Source organism: Sapajus apella, unplaced genomic scaffold, assembly GCF_009761245.1.
Source record: "Sapajus apella isolate SASKATOON/1434 unplaced genomic scaffold, GSC_monkey_1.0 scaffold54, whole genome shotgun sequence".
Classification (NCBI taxonomy): Eukaryota; Metazoa; Chordata; class Mammalia; order Primates; family Cebidae; genus Sapajus; species Sapajus apella.
The window spans coordinates 6,907,855-6,923,079 of NW_022436994.1; the positions used below are offsets into that span (position 1 = coordinate 6,907,855).

The 15,225-nt window shown below is 39.8% G+C and overlaps 1 protein-coding gene across 1 annotated transcript in view; it reads right to left on the reverse strand.

Moving 5' to 3' along the window:
* Positions 1-15,225, reverse strand: part of ABCA13 (ATP binding cassette subfamily A member 13) — a 424,450-nt gene that overhangs the window by 351,610 nt on the left and 57,615 nt on the right. Inside the window, 8 exon segments of the mRNA XM_032244250.1 lie at positions 2,753-2,892; positions 3,657-3,862; positions 6,073-6,240; positions 6,493-6,593; positions 7,394-7,521; positions 12,095-12,337; positions 13,420-13,530; positions 13,532-13,667. Of these exon segments, the coding sequence (XP_032100141.1) occupies positions 2,753-2,892; positions 3,657-3,862; positions 6,073-6,240; positions 6,493-6,593; positions 7,394-7,521; positions 12,095-12,337; positions 13,420-13,530; positions 13,532-13,667 (1,233 nt within the window).

Consider the following 15,225-nt stretch of genomic DNA (forward strand, 5'->3'; position numbering starts at 1 on the left):
AGAGCTCCTAAATAAATGAAGCAAACATTGACAAAATTGAAGAGAAAAATAACAGTTCTACTATAATACACGGAGACTTTAGTACCCCACTTTTAGTAATATATAGAACAACCATACAAAATGTCAGTAAGAAAAAAAAGAAAAAGGAAATAGAGAAATTGAACAACACTATAGAAAAAATAGACCTAATAAACACGTACAAAACACCCCACTCAACAGCAGCACAATACACATTTTTCTCAAGTCTACATGGAACATTCTCCAGGATAAACTATACATTAGGCTACAAAACAAGTCTTAATATATTTAATACAATGTGTATTTTCTTATTACAATGGAATAAAACTAGAAATTAATAGTAGAAACAAAGCTGGAAAATGTGGGGAAATTCAGTAATACACTCCCAAACAAATAGGTCAAAGAAGAAATCACAAGAAAAATTAGAAACTATTGTGAGATAATTGAAAATAAAACGTAACATACCAAAGCTTAATGAGACACAGGGAAACAGCACTAAGAGGGACATATAAAGGTGTGAATGTTTATATTTTTCAAAAAAGATCACAAACTATTAACTTAACTTTATGCCTTAAGGATGTAGAAAGACAACAAACTAAGCCCAAAGCTAGCAAAAGAAAGGAACTACTAATTATTAGAACAGAGATAAATGAAATATAGAAGAGAGAATCAACAAACCCAAAAGTTGATTATTTTAAAAGATCAACAATATTGACAAATTATTAACTGGATTGACAAAGGAAAACATGAGAAGACTCCAATAACTACAGTCATATACCAAAAAAAAAGGCATTACATCTGGTTTTATAGAAATAGAAAGGATTACTGGAGAATACTATGAACAACTGCACTCTAAGGCTGCTACATTGAATTAACAAAAATGTGATTAAACTACATTGGTAAGATGGTAGAGGGGAAATATGCAAGGAAAAGAGGAGCATGTAAGGTATTCTCACCACTAAAGAAATTCATGTAACCAAACACCACTTGTTCCCCCAAAATCTGTGAAAATAAAAAACAAATACAAGCATAAAACAAAACAAAAACAGAACTCAATAGCAAAAAAAAAGAGAATTAAAAGGATTATACAACATGAACAAGTGGCATTTATTCTTATAATGCAAAGATGGTTCAATACACAAAAATAAGTCAATGCAATATACCATACTAACAGAATGAAGGAAAGAAAACACATAATCATCTCAATTGAGGCACATAAAAAAATCTGACAAAATTTAACACCCTTTCATAACACTTAACAAACTAGGAATAGAACACTACCTCAACATAATAAAACCATAATGAAAAGCTCACAGCAAACAGCATACTCAGAAACAAGACAAGGGTGCCACTTTTGCCACTGGTATTCAACAGAGTACTGGAAGTTCAAGCCACAGCAATTAGGAGAAAAAGAAAAGAAAGGAAATAAAGGAGGGAAGAAGAGGGGAGGAAGGAAGGGAGGGAGGGAGGAAACTGAAAAGGAAAGAGATGAGCTGTTAACATCATAACAAATAAATATATTTGGTCTAGGCCACTGTTTCTTGGCACATTGCTCCTAAGACCCTTGGAATATAGGAAGTGGTGTCTTTTGTATGCTAATGAATGACTGGTGACTAGGAGCTGCTGGATAGCTTCAGAATGGGGGCTGATCGTCAGGGGAACCAACCCTGTAATTAGAAGGTTGGAACTTCCAGGGTCTCCCTCCTCTCATTTCCTTACCTTCCCTCTAACCTCTAGGTAAAGGAGAGAGGGAAGGAGGTTGAGTCGATCACTAATGGCCAATGATTTAATATATCATGTCTACATAAAAAAGCTTCCATAAAAACCCAAAAGGAGTATTTGTAGGTTGATGAGCACATGGAGGTGCTGGGAGGGTGGCAGGCCTGGAGAGGGCATAGAAGCTCCATGCCCCCCCATACCTTGTCCTATGTATTTCTTTCATCTGCTGTCCCTAAATTATATCTGCTTAATAAACCAGAAACCTAGTAAGCCAACTGTTTTTCTGTGTTCTGTGATTTGTACTAGCAAATTATTGAACACAACGAGGGGCTCATACAAATCCTGATTTATAGCCAGTTGGTCAGAAGTCAGAAGGGAGACCTGGCCTTGGGGTTGGCATCTGAAGTAGGGGTAGTCTTTTGGGACTGAAGCCTTAACCTGTAGGATCTGATGCTGATTCCACATAGATAGTGCCAGAATTGAATTGAATTGCTGGATTAGTGCCAATTAGTGCCAACGGAGAAGTGGAGAATTGCTTACTGTGGAAGAATCCACACGTATGGTCACAGCAGTGTTGGAAGTGTTGAGTATAGAGAAAAACAGTTTGTGTTTTCTTCTGCAGGAGCATGGGGTGTTGTCCCCAGTGTGAGCAGCAGTCTTAATGCTGAGTAAAGTGAGAAGGCTCACAGCAGAAAATATGGACTGTTATGAGTAGGATCTTGACGAGCCTACATATAGAAGTATTTATCATCCAAACTAGTACAGTTTTGAGAGTAAAAGGATTCACTATTAGAAATATTGCAGGGAGAACATGGCCCAGTGAAACAAGGACTTCTGGTAAATCTTGTCATAATTGATGAGAAAAAATTGTATGAAGTAATCACAATGCCAAATTGTATTTGGAGATCCACCATATTAAGCCCCGCCTTGTTAAATAGGATAGACTCTCAGGAAATCATATCGCCTCACTAAAGGGGAGAAGATTTCCCTTCCTGTAGTTAGGCTACTGACTTACCTGATAGTCTGTTCTGGAAACTCTCTTGCATATTTACATATTGAGCCACTTCGCAAGTCTTCCTGATGAACTTTATAAGGGCTTTCCAGTAATATGCTTGTTCCAGGGAAAATTGTCCTTTTTCAAATGTATGAAATATCCTGCAGTCAAAAAGAATCCAGAGAAAATTAAATTTAAAAATGATCTTGCAGATGACAGATCATTATAAATTTATCTAAAAACAAATATATGCAAATGTATGGCAGTCCACTTATGTAAGGAAATAGAATCTTTCCAATAGCTCTATTAATTTTTTAAGTTTGTTTACAAACTGCTCTACCTTAATTTGAAAAATGAGGAAAAGCAATTTATGATAATACATAAGACAAAATAAATCAAGAACGAAAAAAGTTGGGAAATTAAAGGACATAACAGGAAGTAAACTTTAGTTTAAGAAAATATGTATTCCCTATTTGACACAGTTGACAAAGAACTTCCTAGAAGTCAAGGAAAATGGAAATTGATCACATATATAGTTCACAGAGTTATAAAATAAACACAAGGCAAATTTTCTGTAGAGTTACAGCTCCCAAGAGAAGCTCCTTCCCATTGATAGTTAATGAGTGATTTCTGAGTAATGAAGTAAACAAGAACTTCAATCACATGCACACCTTAGACTTCACAGGGATCCTCGGTTTCTTATGAAAGATTAAGTCAGTGGTTAAATTAAGGGAACTGTTTCATATTTTACAATTTTTAGATGCTTTCCAACAATACCAATAGGTTAATATTTTTAAAATATATTGAACCTCTTTCTATTAGAAATATAATCTACCATAGTGATCTATCATTTGTGTAGAAAGGGCAGTTGAAATCATTTTGATGTCCAATTTGTATATAAGTTTTTCACCAAACATGTACTTACACTATGGAGACAAGCTGGTGCTTACAGTCACTAGAAGAGACACCATTCTCAGGAGAGGGATCAGCTCCTAGCAGCAGGAAGAGCCGAGTACAGGCAAGGCTTGCTTCTGACAGCTGTATCTGAAGTTCCTGCCAGTCCAAATATTCTTCAGGTATTAAAACTGGCATGCTTGTGTGCCAAGTAACAACCTCTTGCAAAATACGATCCTTAACAGGAAAAGAAGATAATTGCTCATAACAAATAAAACAATTCAAAGGTGGGTATTTGAGATGCAGCCTTTACCTTGTACCGCTTAACAAAGGGTCCACTCAAACTACACATCAAAAATCATGCCCTATGGCATGGTAAGTTATAGTTCTAGACTTGAATTTTTATTCATGTTCAAGTTAATATGTCCCAAAATAAAACCTAATCCAATAATAAAGTAGGATAGGACCCAGTGTCATAGCCAACTGTGTTAGCTAGTAGCGACAAGTAGCCTGTGACCCAGACCCCCTGAGAGTCTTGTTCTTAGTACCACCTTCTACAATTATTCTAGGCTGAGTTCTGGCTGACATGATCCTATAAAATGCAGCGGAAGTGAACTGTGCCAATTCCAGGTCTACCTTCTCTAAGTGGCAGCTCCTGCTCTCCCTCCCTGCCTGTTTTTGCTTGTTTGGGGGATCCCTGGATAGCCATGTCAGAAGTCTGGCTAGCCTGCTGAAACGCCACATGGAGAGGCTACCTGGAGAAGAGACACCTTGAGTCTGAGAGGAGAATGAGAGGCCTTTGTCTCAGTGTCCCAGCTGACCAGACTCCAGCCCCCACAGCCATCTGACTGCAACTACATGAATGATGGCCAGTAAGAACACCAGAAGAACCACCCCGCTGGGCCCAGTCAACCCAGAGTCAGAAGAGAGAAAACAGAATGTGTTTTGTTTTAGGTTACTGAGCTTTGCGGTGATTTGTTAGTGATATGTATCCTAGCCATCATTAGAAAGGGTATCTCATGTATATGTAACCTATAAATATATAGTTCCATGTTTTATATGAGGATATAAGTTAAGCTTTATAGATAAAATTTGGGATGAGATTTCTGCCAGGAAAGAGCTGATATCCAGTAGCAAGAAAGATATTTGCAAACAGGTAATGTTTTCTGTGCCTGCATGCATTCATATACACTTTTCTTCTTTATTTTTTTCTTTTCTTTTTGCTTTTTTTAGATAGAGTCTCACTCTGTCACCCAAGCTGGAGTGCAATGGTGTGATCATGGCTCACTGCAGCCTTGACCTGCCAGACTCAAGCAATTCTCCCACCTCAGCCTCCTGAGTAGCTGATACTACAGGCACATACCACCACATCTGGCTAATTTTTGTTTTTGTTTTTGCAGAGATGGAATTTAACCATGTTTCCCAGGTTGGTCTTAAACTCTGGGGCTCAAATGATCTGCCCACCTAGACCTCCCAAAGTGCTGGGACTATAGGCATGAGCCACCATGCCCAGCCCTTCACATACACTTTGCTGTCTGCCTAGCATCCCCTCCTGACTTCTCTTTGCTTACACCTCATCTAAGGCTCACTGACTTATTTGGGAAGACTCCTAGATGCTGAGTTCCAAGGGTCTCATCACTATTTGCCCTTCTCTACCAAAATAGTGCAAAAATGTTTGCACTCCCTTTTGCATACCATCATGCCCAGAGTAGATGCTAAGAAACAACTGATCAAATCATATACACTATGCAATTATGATCTCAATTTTCATTTTGCTGTGACATCATTTATATTTCACTAATTTCATTATTTCACTGGTTTTATTTCCATGGTATATAAGGAAGGATATTAAAAAATTAAATAGGTAATACTGAGAGAGTAAAATGAACTCTAAAAATATAAATACTGTATTTTTAATTCTCAGTAAGAAGAATATGGGCTGGAACTTGACAAAATAATCTTTCCAAACAAATTGCTCAACATTCTGCAGTGCCACTTGAACACTCAATAGAGGTAGCTCATTGTCCTCGGTAGTTTTACGTGAGAAGGACATGACTTTTAAAGCCTGTGACTACTCAAAGCCACAGTTTTTCTGGGCTTATCACCAGAGAGCTTCCTCTACTTTTGTTAGCATGTACAGCCAAGAATGAAGCAGATCAAGGAGCCAGCAAGCCAGAAAAGCAGAAGTGGCATGGTTTGAACGTTTGAGGAATTTCAACTAGGTTTTGGCCAGGTGGGTGGCACACAACCTTTCAAACAGTCAGACAGAGGGGTCAGCACTGAAAGGCAGCTGGAGTTCAGACAGCCAGCTTCCTTTAAGTTTATGGGCTCATGGCAACATTTTCCTCATCGAAACTCTGGGTTAAATTTTAGCATCTTTGGTGAACTTAATCTCAAAAATGAGTTCACTGGTGCTCTTAGAGGAGCTAAGACAGTGGAATACTTACAGCATCCTCCACTGAACCAAGTAGCTTGTTTAAAATACTGGTCTTGGAGGAGTTACAATAGCACAACAGTCCCTGGAAACCAACACACATGCTGGAGTTTCCAGAGGGCAAGAAGACCTCCTTCTCAGACAAACAACCATTTGAGCAGAGCGCATTCTTCGTCAACATCTAAAAGATTAATAAGAATGGGAAGGAGTAACATTTATAGAGGCTTAGATACCCTCTTCCTGGGCTCAAGAACTGCAAATATAATAAGCAATGACAAACATTTTAAACACAACATAAAGTTTTGGAAAACCTGCAATATTGTTCTCTTTATTTTGCTAGCAAAATTCACAACAGGAGCAAAATTGAATATTGCATGAGCTTCTTGAATGTTTTATTAAAATTATTTATTTACAATTCTTTGCTGTGCTTTACCTGCTTTAACTCCCAAAAGAACACATCTTTTTCCAGTTTCAATTGGTCAAGTCCAAACCGTTTAAAATCATTAGCTGATGTCTCCAGGCAAATGAGGACTTCTGCATAATAGACAAATTCATTTATTATTCACCTAAGGTAGGCTACTTCTACACATGGCCACGAATCAAGAAACTGAATTCTGAACACATAGATTTTTTTAAAACCTGACCGATTATTATATATTTTATTCTCTTCCTCAGAAAGGAAAACAGAAGTCATTGCAAATCATGTTATCCTTTCTGAAGACTCATGAGAATGTGTTTTTAGTTACAGAAGAGCTTTGCTTCTAAAGTAACATCCCCCCTCATTTTTTTCCTCTCCTCCCTGAGAAAATGCAAAGGCAGCAGCCCACGGGAGCAAAAGTGCAAACCTGACTTCCTCAGAAGAGGGCAAAGGAAATAATGCTCAGCATAGGCAAGGAAGTTTAAAGAAGGTCATTCTATAAACCCACGGGAAACATGCTATCCCTACCAGACACCAAGGAGCAGCAGTAACAGGAGGTGGTAGAAGGAACAGAATACAAAAGATTCGCTTATTCACAATGCACTCTGGTTCTTTTCCAGCCTGACAACCACGGATGCTGCTGTGAATGTGAAAGTCAACCCAGCCCTAGGACACTGCTTGGCATAGGCCACATCAAGGATGCACTCTTCACTGTGCCCTCATTGTTTATTTAGCCTTGGTATGCCGTATTTTAAATTCTCTAGATGGCATCAGAGTGAAGCATAAACATGCATTCAACACCAGCCAACTTATCTTCAACTTTACAATGTTGTCAGGCAGTTTCAAGTCCATTTTCCAATAAATTTCACGTTTACACTTAGTGAGTCAGGGACAAATAACACCAGAACTAGCTTACCTTGGACAAAATGTAAATTCTGAGCTATTGCATTTCTAAGAGCTCCATCAAACTGAAGAAATCTCTTCAGTGCCGGCCACTGGGGCAGGTTTTGCAGCATGCTTTGCAATTTCCAGAGATGCTGTAATCTGAGGGCAAAAATAAATAAATGAAATAAAATGAAAAGTAGTTCAAAGTGCCAACTAGAGAAATAAAAATTCCATTCAAAGGAAAATATTCCACTGCTTTGAGAAGTGTGTTCACAGACCTTAAGTCTCACTTCATCACACAACCAGATTCTTGACAAATTGCATTGTTTGAATCAGCTGATTTGGAGATGCTTTTGGTACTGAATATGGATTAAATATTCTCTTTACCCCAAAATGGAAAAGCATATTCCTAGTAGTGTCTAAAAGAAGTGAGAGTTAGGATAAAGTTTCACATGGGATCTAAAATCACTTGCCTTGAAGTTAATGAGATACAGAAAAATATTTTGAGAAAAGTTTCAAATACAGAGATGGTGGGTGGTGGTGTACAGGACCATCACAATGGTACCAACTTGGGCAAATTAGCAATGCCTGTAGGATTCTCCAAGGTCAAAGGAAGAACGAAGAGCCAGGCAGCTCAATACAAATAGTCCTCGGAGTGCCAGACTAACAGGAGCCAGACAGGGAAGAAGCAACTGAGAGAGAAGCTGGAAAGAAAATGAGTTTAATAATGCCAAAGAACCTAAAATGGGAATAAATATGGGAGAGGGAGGAGCTAGACACAGCCACACCATGGGCAGAACTGCCCAGAGCAGACGAATCCAAGCTTTCTGTGTCTTTGAGGAACTGCATGGAATCCTTGTCCATAATAAAGAAGGCAAGCCACAAAAAGAGAAAGGCAGAAAGGGTTGAGCTACTTGAAGCCTAAGCAGAATATTCCACTGGCTGCAGGCGTGCCACATCTTTGAGCCCCTGGTGTCCATTTGGACTTCTGTCCCATAGTGGTCAGTCTCTTCACGGACCTTGATAGTTTGGGGTTGAACACGGGTTTGATAATAGCTGCTGCTATTCTCTAGCTGGAGGGCTGATGGACCTGACCACTGTAGAGGGTATAGAGAGAGTGAGCAAGGCCCCAGTGATAATTCTCCTACGAGACACCAGCAGGAAGAGGTACCCATCCCCATGTCATCACCCTACAAGGTGGAGCAACTGCTCGATCACATCCTCATGCTTGGCCTTTCTGGCTGCTGACCAGATTCCTGACACCTTGTGCTAGTGTGAATCTGGAAGCATGGCTTTTGGAACTGGCCATCTGCAGAATGAAGTGGTCTTAGGTTAGTCGTTGCTCTGACTTCTTGGGTTACACTGAGAAGGAAGCAGAGTGGCTCTTGGAAAGAACCAGAAAGTGAGGAGATTATTTTATTTTCCCCAAGGAAAAGAGAAATGCTGCGTGACTTGGAATCTGGATCTTGCTGTCAAGTGTCTAAGTTCTGACAAGTAAGGGTACCACACGGCCAGACCCTAGGGGCTATTCCCCCCACATCTGTGAACAGACACTTCACAGCAATGTGTGACATTGAAAGGTGAGTCCTTGCTGGAGAGCCTGGAGGCACCTCTGTGAGTCCTTGCCTTGCCAAAATCCATGCTATCTGCTAGAGCCTGGGTAAAGAGCTCCCACACCTCAGCCACCCTGACTGCAAGGATGTGGGCAGGAACCAGACAGAACCTGGAGAAGAAAAGGCAGTCTATAATGACACAAATGGGTCTGGTGTGATTTCCATTTCTTTTAAGTGAACATTGTGGCTTAGGAAGAAAAAAAGATGTGAACAATTGGCTATGGAGACAGGGTAGGAAAAAAGGGATGGGATTTCCTGGACCAAAACTAATGATAAAAGATACACAGTTTTCTGCTAAGAGTGCATGTGATTCTCAGAAAGATTTAAAGAAGGCTGAAGGCAGCCAGATGTGATGGCTCATGCCTGTAATTCCAGCATTTGGGAGGCTGAGGCAGGTGAATCATTTAAGGTCAGGAGTTCAAGACCAGCCTGGCCAACATGGTGAAACCTCTTCTCTACTAAAAATACAAAAATTAGCCAGGCGGTAGTGGTGTGCGCCTGTAATCCCAGCTACTCAGGAGGCTGAGGCAGGAGAATCGCTTGAGCCTGAGAGGCTGAGGTTGCAGTGAGCCAAGATCGTGCCACTGCCCACTGCGCTCCAGTCTGGGCAACAGAGTGAGACCCTGTCTCAAAAAAAAAAAGAGCTGAAGACAAGTGACTGCTTTATTTGAAATACTGAATTGAAGAAACAAGGATTAAATTTCACAAAGGACTTAATAGACATATCAACATGTAGAACAATAAAATACTAAGGTAGAGAAGGAGGCACTCAGCAAATGCTTAGGAGGCAAAACAGAGGAAAGAATTTGTGCCATAAGAATGGTAGATAAGAAACCACACAACACAGAGGAGAACGCAATTAAAATATCTCACACACACACACACACACACACACACACACTAGCACCTACTGGGATGGCACTCGACTCCATACAAAACTAAGAGAAAAAATTTACTTTTAAAATAATAGAATTAACAAAAGGGATTAGTCTTGAAGATAGGTATGAAGTGGCATCTCACACCATGTAGGAAAATCAGTGAATTTGTAAAGAGAAGAAGGATGGCGGGATAGAGGGGCGGGTTTAGAGAGATTAGCAGATTTTGGTGGCAGGGACTGATGTTTTAGGGCATCCACTCAGAGCATGGGGCCTCTCAGCACGGGGGTCTCTGCTGATCCCGGTAGCAGTCTGCCACCTCTTGGCTGTTACAGCTTTGGCCCTTCTGTTGACTTTCCTATGGGATGGACTCCTGGCTTGGTAATGGCATTGCTAGATGATTGCTAAGGCCCTCGCTAGTTTTCAGTTCCTTGGTTTGCTGGAAACTTGGCACACAACTGCCCAATGGCTCTGTCTTCATTTGTTAAGAAGGAATCATCTGTAACAGCCAAGAGGTGGCAGTTTTCTATTACATGCAACAAAAGCAGTATCCAAATACAAATGGAGGCTTCAGGCCAGGCTTGGTGGCTCACACCTGGAATTCCAGCACTTTGGGATGCCAAAGAGGGCAGATCACTTGAGGCTAGGAGTTTAAGACCAGCCTGGCCAACATGGTGAAACTGTGTCTCTACTAAAAATGCAAAAATTAGCTGGGCACGATGGCATGCCTGTAATCTCAGCTACTCAGGGGGCTGAGGCAAAAGAATCACTTGAACCCAGAGGTGAAGGCTGCAATGAGCCGATATCATGCCATTGCACTTCAGCCTGAGAGACAGAGCGAGACTCTGTCTCAAGCACACACACACCACACACACACACACACACACACACACAGCAGATGGACAGCAAAGCCAGTGTTTGGGCCTCATCTTCCTGGCACTGAGAATGTGTGGAAATTATATGTGGTGACAGAAGAATGCAGGCTATCCTAGCTTTGTACTTAGAGTGTGAGGTAGCCTTCAGCTTCCCCAATTTCTGTAGGACTAAGAGCCAGGTAGAGCTTCCGGGAGTTCAATCCCCTGGCCTGGCACAGAGCAGGCAGAATCCTAGGCTAAAGCGCCAGGGGAGTTCGAGGCGTGTAGGATAATTAAGGTGACTTAATGTGGTGTTACTATTAATGTTCATTAAGTAACAGACCAGCAGGGAGGTTTTCAACATCCCCAGTGCAATGTCTTGGCACTTGTTTATAAGACAGATGTTGTGTCCCTGCCCTTTGCCTAGATGACTGCTTCAAGGCATCCTTGCTGGCGCCCTGCGACCATCGTCCTACAGCTTTTATGGCCCTGATGTGGAACTGTACTGCCACCTCCAGCACCGGCACCTCATGCCGGAGAACATCTCTTAAGCAAAAGTTAGGAAACGGGGCCTTCAAAAGCAAGATCCTGTTTGCTAACAGTTCCAGAAAATGTGAAAAAACTGGAAGTGTTTAGAATTGCTATTTGTTAAGTAATCATAACAACACAACACGGCCCCATCCAATTCTGTCATCTCAACTCTCCTTCATGGTACGCAGAGAACAAGAGTTTGTCTGGCCTGGTTTGAAAGGAACATTTTTGAGATAATATTGAGAAATCATATTTTTCTTTTCCAAGGAGAGCCTTAACTTCAGAAGGATAGTAAGATTCAAGTTGCTACAAACTGCCACACCTACTGAAGAAAAAGATGTAGTCGACTATTTTGGTGAATAAATTGTGGTTATCTTAAAAAGGAAGAAACAAGTTCCACCATTTCCTACTTCTAAAATATTTCTGGACCTTATGTAAACACTTCAACTATACAAAATTTTTAAGTAAATATAAAAAGATATTTTTACAAGAGGAAGGTTCTAGGAAAACAGCTACTCATGTAAAGTTGTTCTGTATATGAAAATGCCTCTGAAATGTATTTATTCATTTTTAAACAAATGCCAAAGACATAAAATCTAATATCCAGGAAACCGACAGCTTCTCAAATATTGCTCCCATATTAGGTCAATTTCAGCCTCTGCCTAGGCATCCAGACTGCTGCAAAAACTTCTATCCTGGTGATGGTCCACAACAAAAGCCTTTGATATCCCATTTGCTAACTAGAAATTCATTGCCTAGCTGTAGTTTACAGAATGTGTTTTTAACAGTATTATTATGCTCTCTTTAAAATTCAATGTCATCTGCTTAATCAATAATCAAACAGGGAAATGCGCCTTACGTCTTTGGAAACGTGTGATTATCTTTTGGGCCATCTGCTGCCAAGCTATCATTCACGAGGAGCAGCACAGTGTGCAGAGCTTCCACCACCTTCCGGGGCTTACTCTCTTCTTCAAACTGATTCCTGAGAGCCTCCAGACTGTGGCCCGTGCCTCTGAGTATCTTCTGAAGCAGGCTACCCTGTTGCCACCGATCAAACACATACAAATTTGGAAACAAAAATACTAGCATTAATAATAGCAAACTGGAAAGAATCGTATTTAGTTAAGAAATATTAACAGACCAGTCTAGACGACAGATAGCCAATCTTTTTTTTTTTTTTTGGAAAATTAGAATGTCTGTTAGCAGTTGCATTATGATTTAATTTCTACTCAGAAATTAAAGATTTCATGTTGCAACAATGGACGCACACAACTTTATAATCTCTGCCTTATTTCTGTTTATTCTCCCAAGAGAAAAAAAAAAGAGAAGGGAATAACATACACCTCAAAACAAATGAAATATAATTTAAAACCTAAACTGACATATTTAGGATAGCATAAGTATATTTGCATATTTTTAAATATATACCAAAGTTAATACATAGTTACTAAGTGCCATTTTATGACATGGACATGGGAAGGATGATACTGATGTCAATTAGCAATGTGGTTTATCATCAACATCATAGCAAAATAGATCATTCTTGCCCAAGTCTGATAGCATAGGGAGGTGCATGATGTACACATATGTGTGCTAACTACACCTTAAATAACCACAAGTTATTTTACCCAGATAATGCACAAAGCAAGGGTGTCCATTAGACCACTGGATGCTGGTCATTTCAGCACTGTCCCTTGATTATTCTAGTGCTGAATGACTTTAGTACCAAAAAGCAGATGGCAACACCTATATATTTTTAATGATGTTTTGTCCACTATTTGAGATTTGGCCTTTATAAATGACACATACTATGAGGGAACAAAGTTAAAGAGATATGTTCTTTAAGGAAAAACATGAGATGGAGATGGCAGAGCCTGATAAACCAAATGGGAAGTGACTGCCATGAGAGCTCTGCCTCACCCACTTGTACCTCAAAACACTACAGCTGGTGCACCACCTTCCTACCTGGACCCTGCTAGCACTGTCCTGTTTTCAGAATCTCACACCCTCACTTGACCTGGCCTCTCCCACTGGTAGTTCCCAGATCAATCAAGTGTCATATTACTTCCAAGCTGCCTTTCCGTTCCAGGATAAAACTTCAAGGTAAGAAGAAAGAGACACTTCTAGAAAAGCTGAAGACAGCAGGGGTCTCTTCTGTGCAAGGAGTTCAGGTTTTAACAGAACCCTCCTGTCTGGCTGCCTCTCCTGTGGTTCCCACCCACCCTGCCCCAGCAACAGGCTGTAGATCCAGTCTGCAGAAAAGACCCAACGGTGTGAGAAGCAGTCAAGCATGTGTACCTCCTTTAGTTCAGCTGAATAGTTCAGGATCTGTTCCGTGTGAAGATCATCAAAACCAAATTGGGATTTGAGATCATACTGGACTTTCTGTGGATCCCACACTTTATTTTGCATGGACAGGTGGTAAACTGGCTCTGTTGGAAAAACAAAAGATTTACACCATCAGTTGGTTGAATATTTTGGTATGTCTAATGTAATTCAGAAAAAAAAATACCATTTTCACCCCTAAAGGAAGAGCAAATGAAGACAAAACACCATTTGGGCATCAAATAGAAAAAGCAAACAGAAAAAAATGCTTGCTGCTATAGAGAGAATGATGAAATGTCACACACTCCCTGGCATAAATGGTTGCAACATTTCCAGGGGATAATTTTAAAACATATTTCAAGAGCTTTATAAAATTCAAGTCCCTGAACCCAATAATTTCACTTCTAAAAATCTTTCTCAAGAAGCTTAATCAGATATCTCAGCAAAAGTTATTGTAAAACAATATTTTATTGGTTCTATACTGATTAAATATTGAAAACCAGCTAAGGGCTTAGCATCAAGTGAAAAGATAAATTATAGTATATTCATAGCATAAAATACTATGGAATTCTTTAAAACTATATTTCCAATAATTATTCAAAGTCACAAGAAAAAGTTCCCCTAACTCAAGTTGTCAACGTATAAAATTCATGAGCTACCCAAAAAACCCATGACACTATCTAGAAATTACATATTCAAAATATAAATCCAAGACCCCCAAGGTATGACAAAATCTCTGGGGATTATGCCTCAGCATCCACAAACACAAAAACACACAAATATCAAGGTGTGTTTGAACCTTGAAACTTCATCTACAAACTAGATTGTTTCAGATCATGATTCAACACCCATTGACTGAGCCCCTGTACTTGTCAGTCACTATTGAACCATTTTCACATGCATTATTTCATAGGATCCTTATAATCGCAGTGAGGTCTACAAAAAAAGCACAATCTATGACATTTACAAAGAAAGGCCAAGTCAGTGAGGACTTCAGGAAGGTACTGAAGATGGGCAAGATCGCAGGGATACAAGACTTTTTGTTTCCACTTTGATTGTCTCTACATGGCATAAACTAGCATTTATTGTATGTTGAAGAGGTACTAGGACCTAGACTAAGAATAACCCATGGGAGGTCTCACTTAGTCCTCCAACAACACTGTGAGGTTGGTGCTACATTTAGCTCCTTTTCCTTAGAGTCACACTTGTTAGATCAAGCCTCGGATTCAAACCTAAATGATCTGGCTCCTGAAGCTGAACTGTAACTATTAATCTCTACTGGTCTCAGAAGGTACTAGAATTACAGAGTTCCATTAAGGAGAGAAAAGAATAGTGATGTCAGTATAGCATACTTATAAAAGTACACAATCTTCCTCAAAAAGTGAAAGGCACCTTGGATTCAGAAATTTCTTGCTGAAACAACAGAGAATTCAGAATGTGTAGATTAACAATTCCAGTGCATAACATAAATGGACCAGTAACCCAAAGCCACATGAGGCCATTCATCTCTTTCCCTTCAAATCAGCTCATAAGGCAAAAGAACTTTTCTTGGGGACAAGAGACATGAAGACGATTTTTAGCTACCTCTCAAAGTATGTTTTGTAATAGTGTTCCTTAGCTTTGACTCACTGGAGCGTTAATAGAAAATTGTTTAATTACATTCTT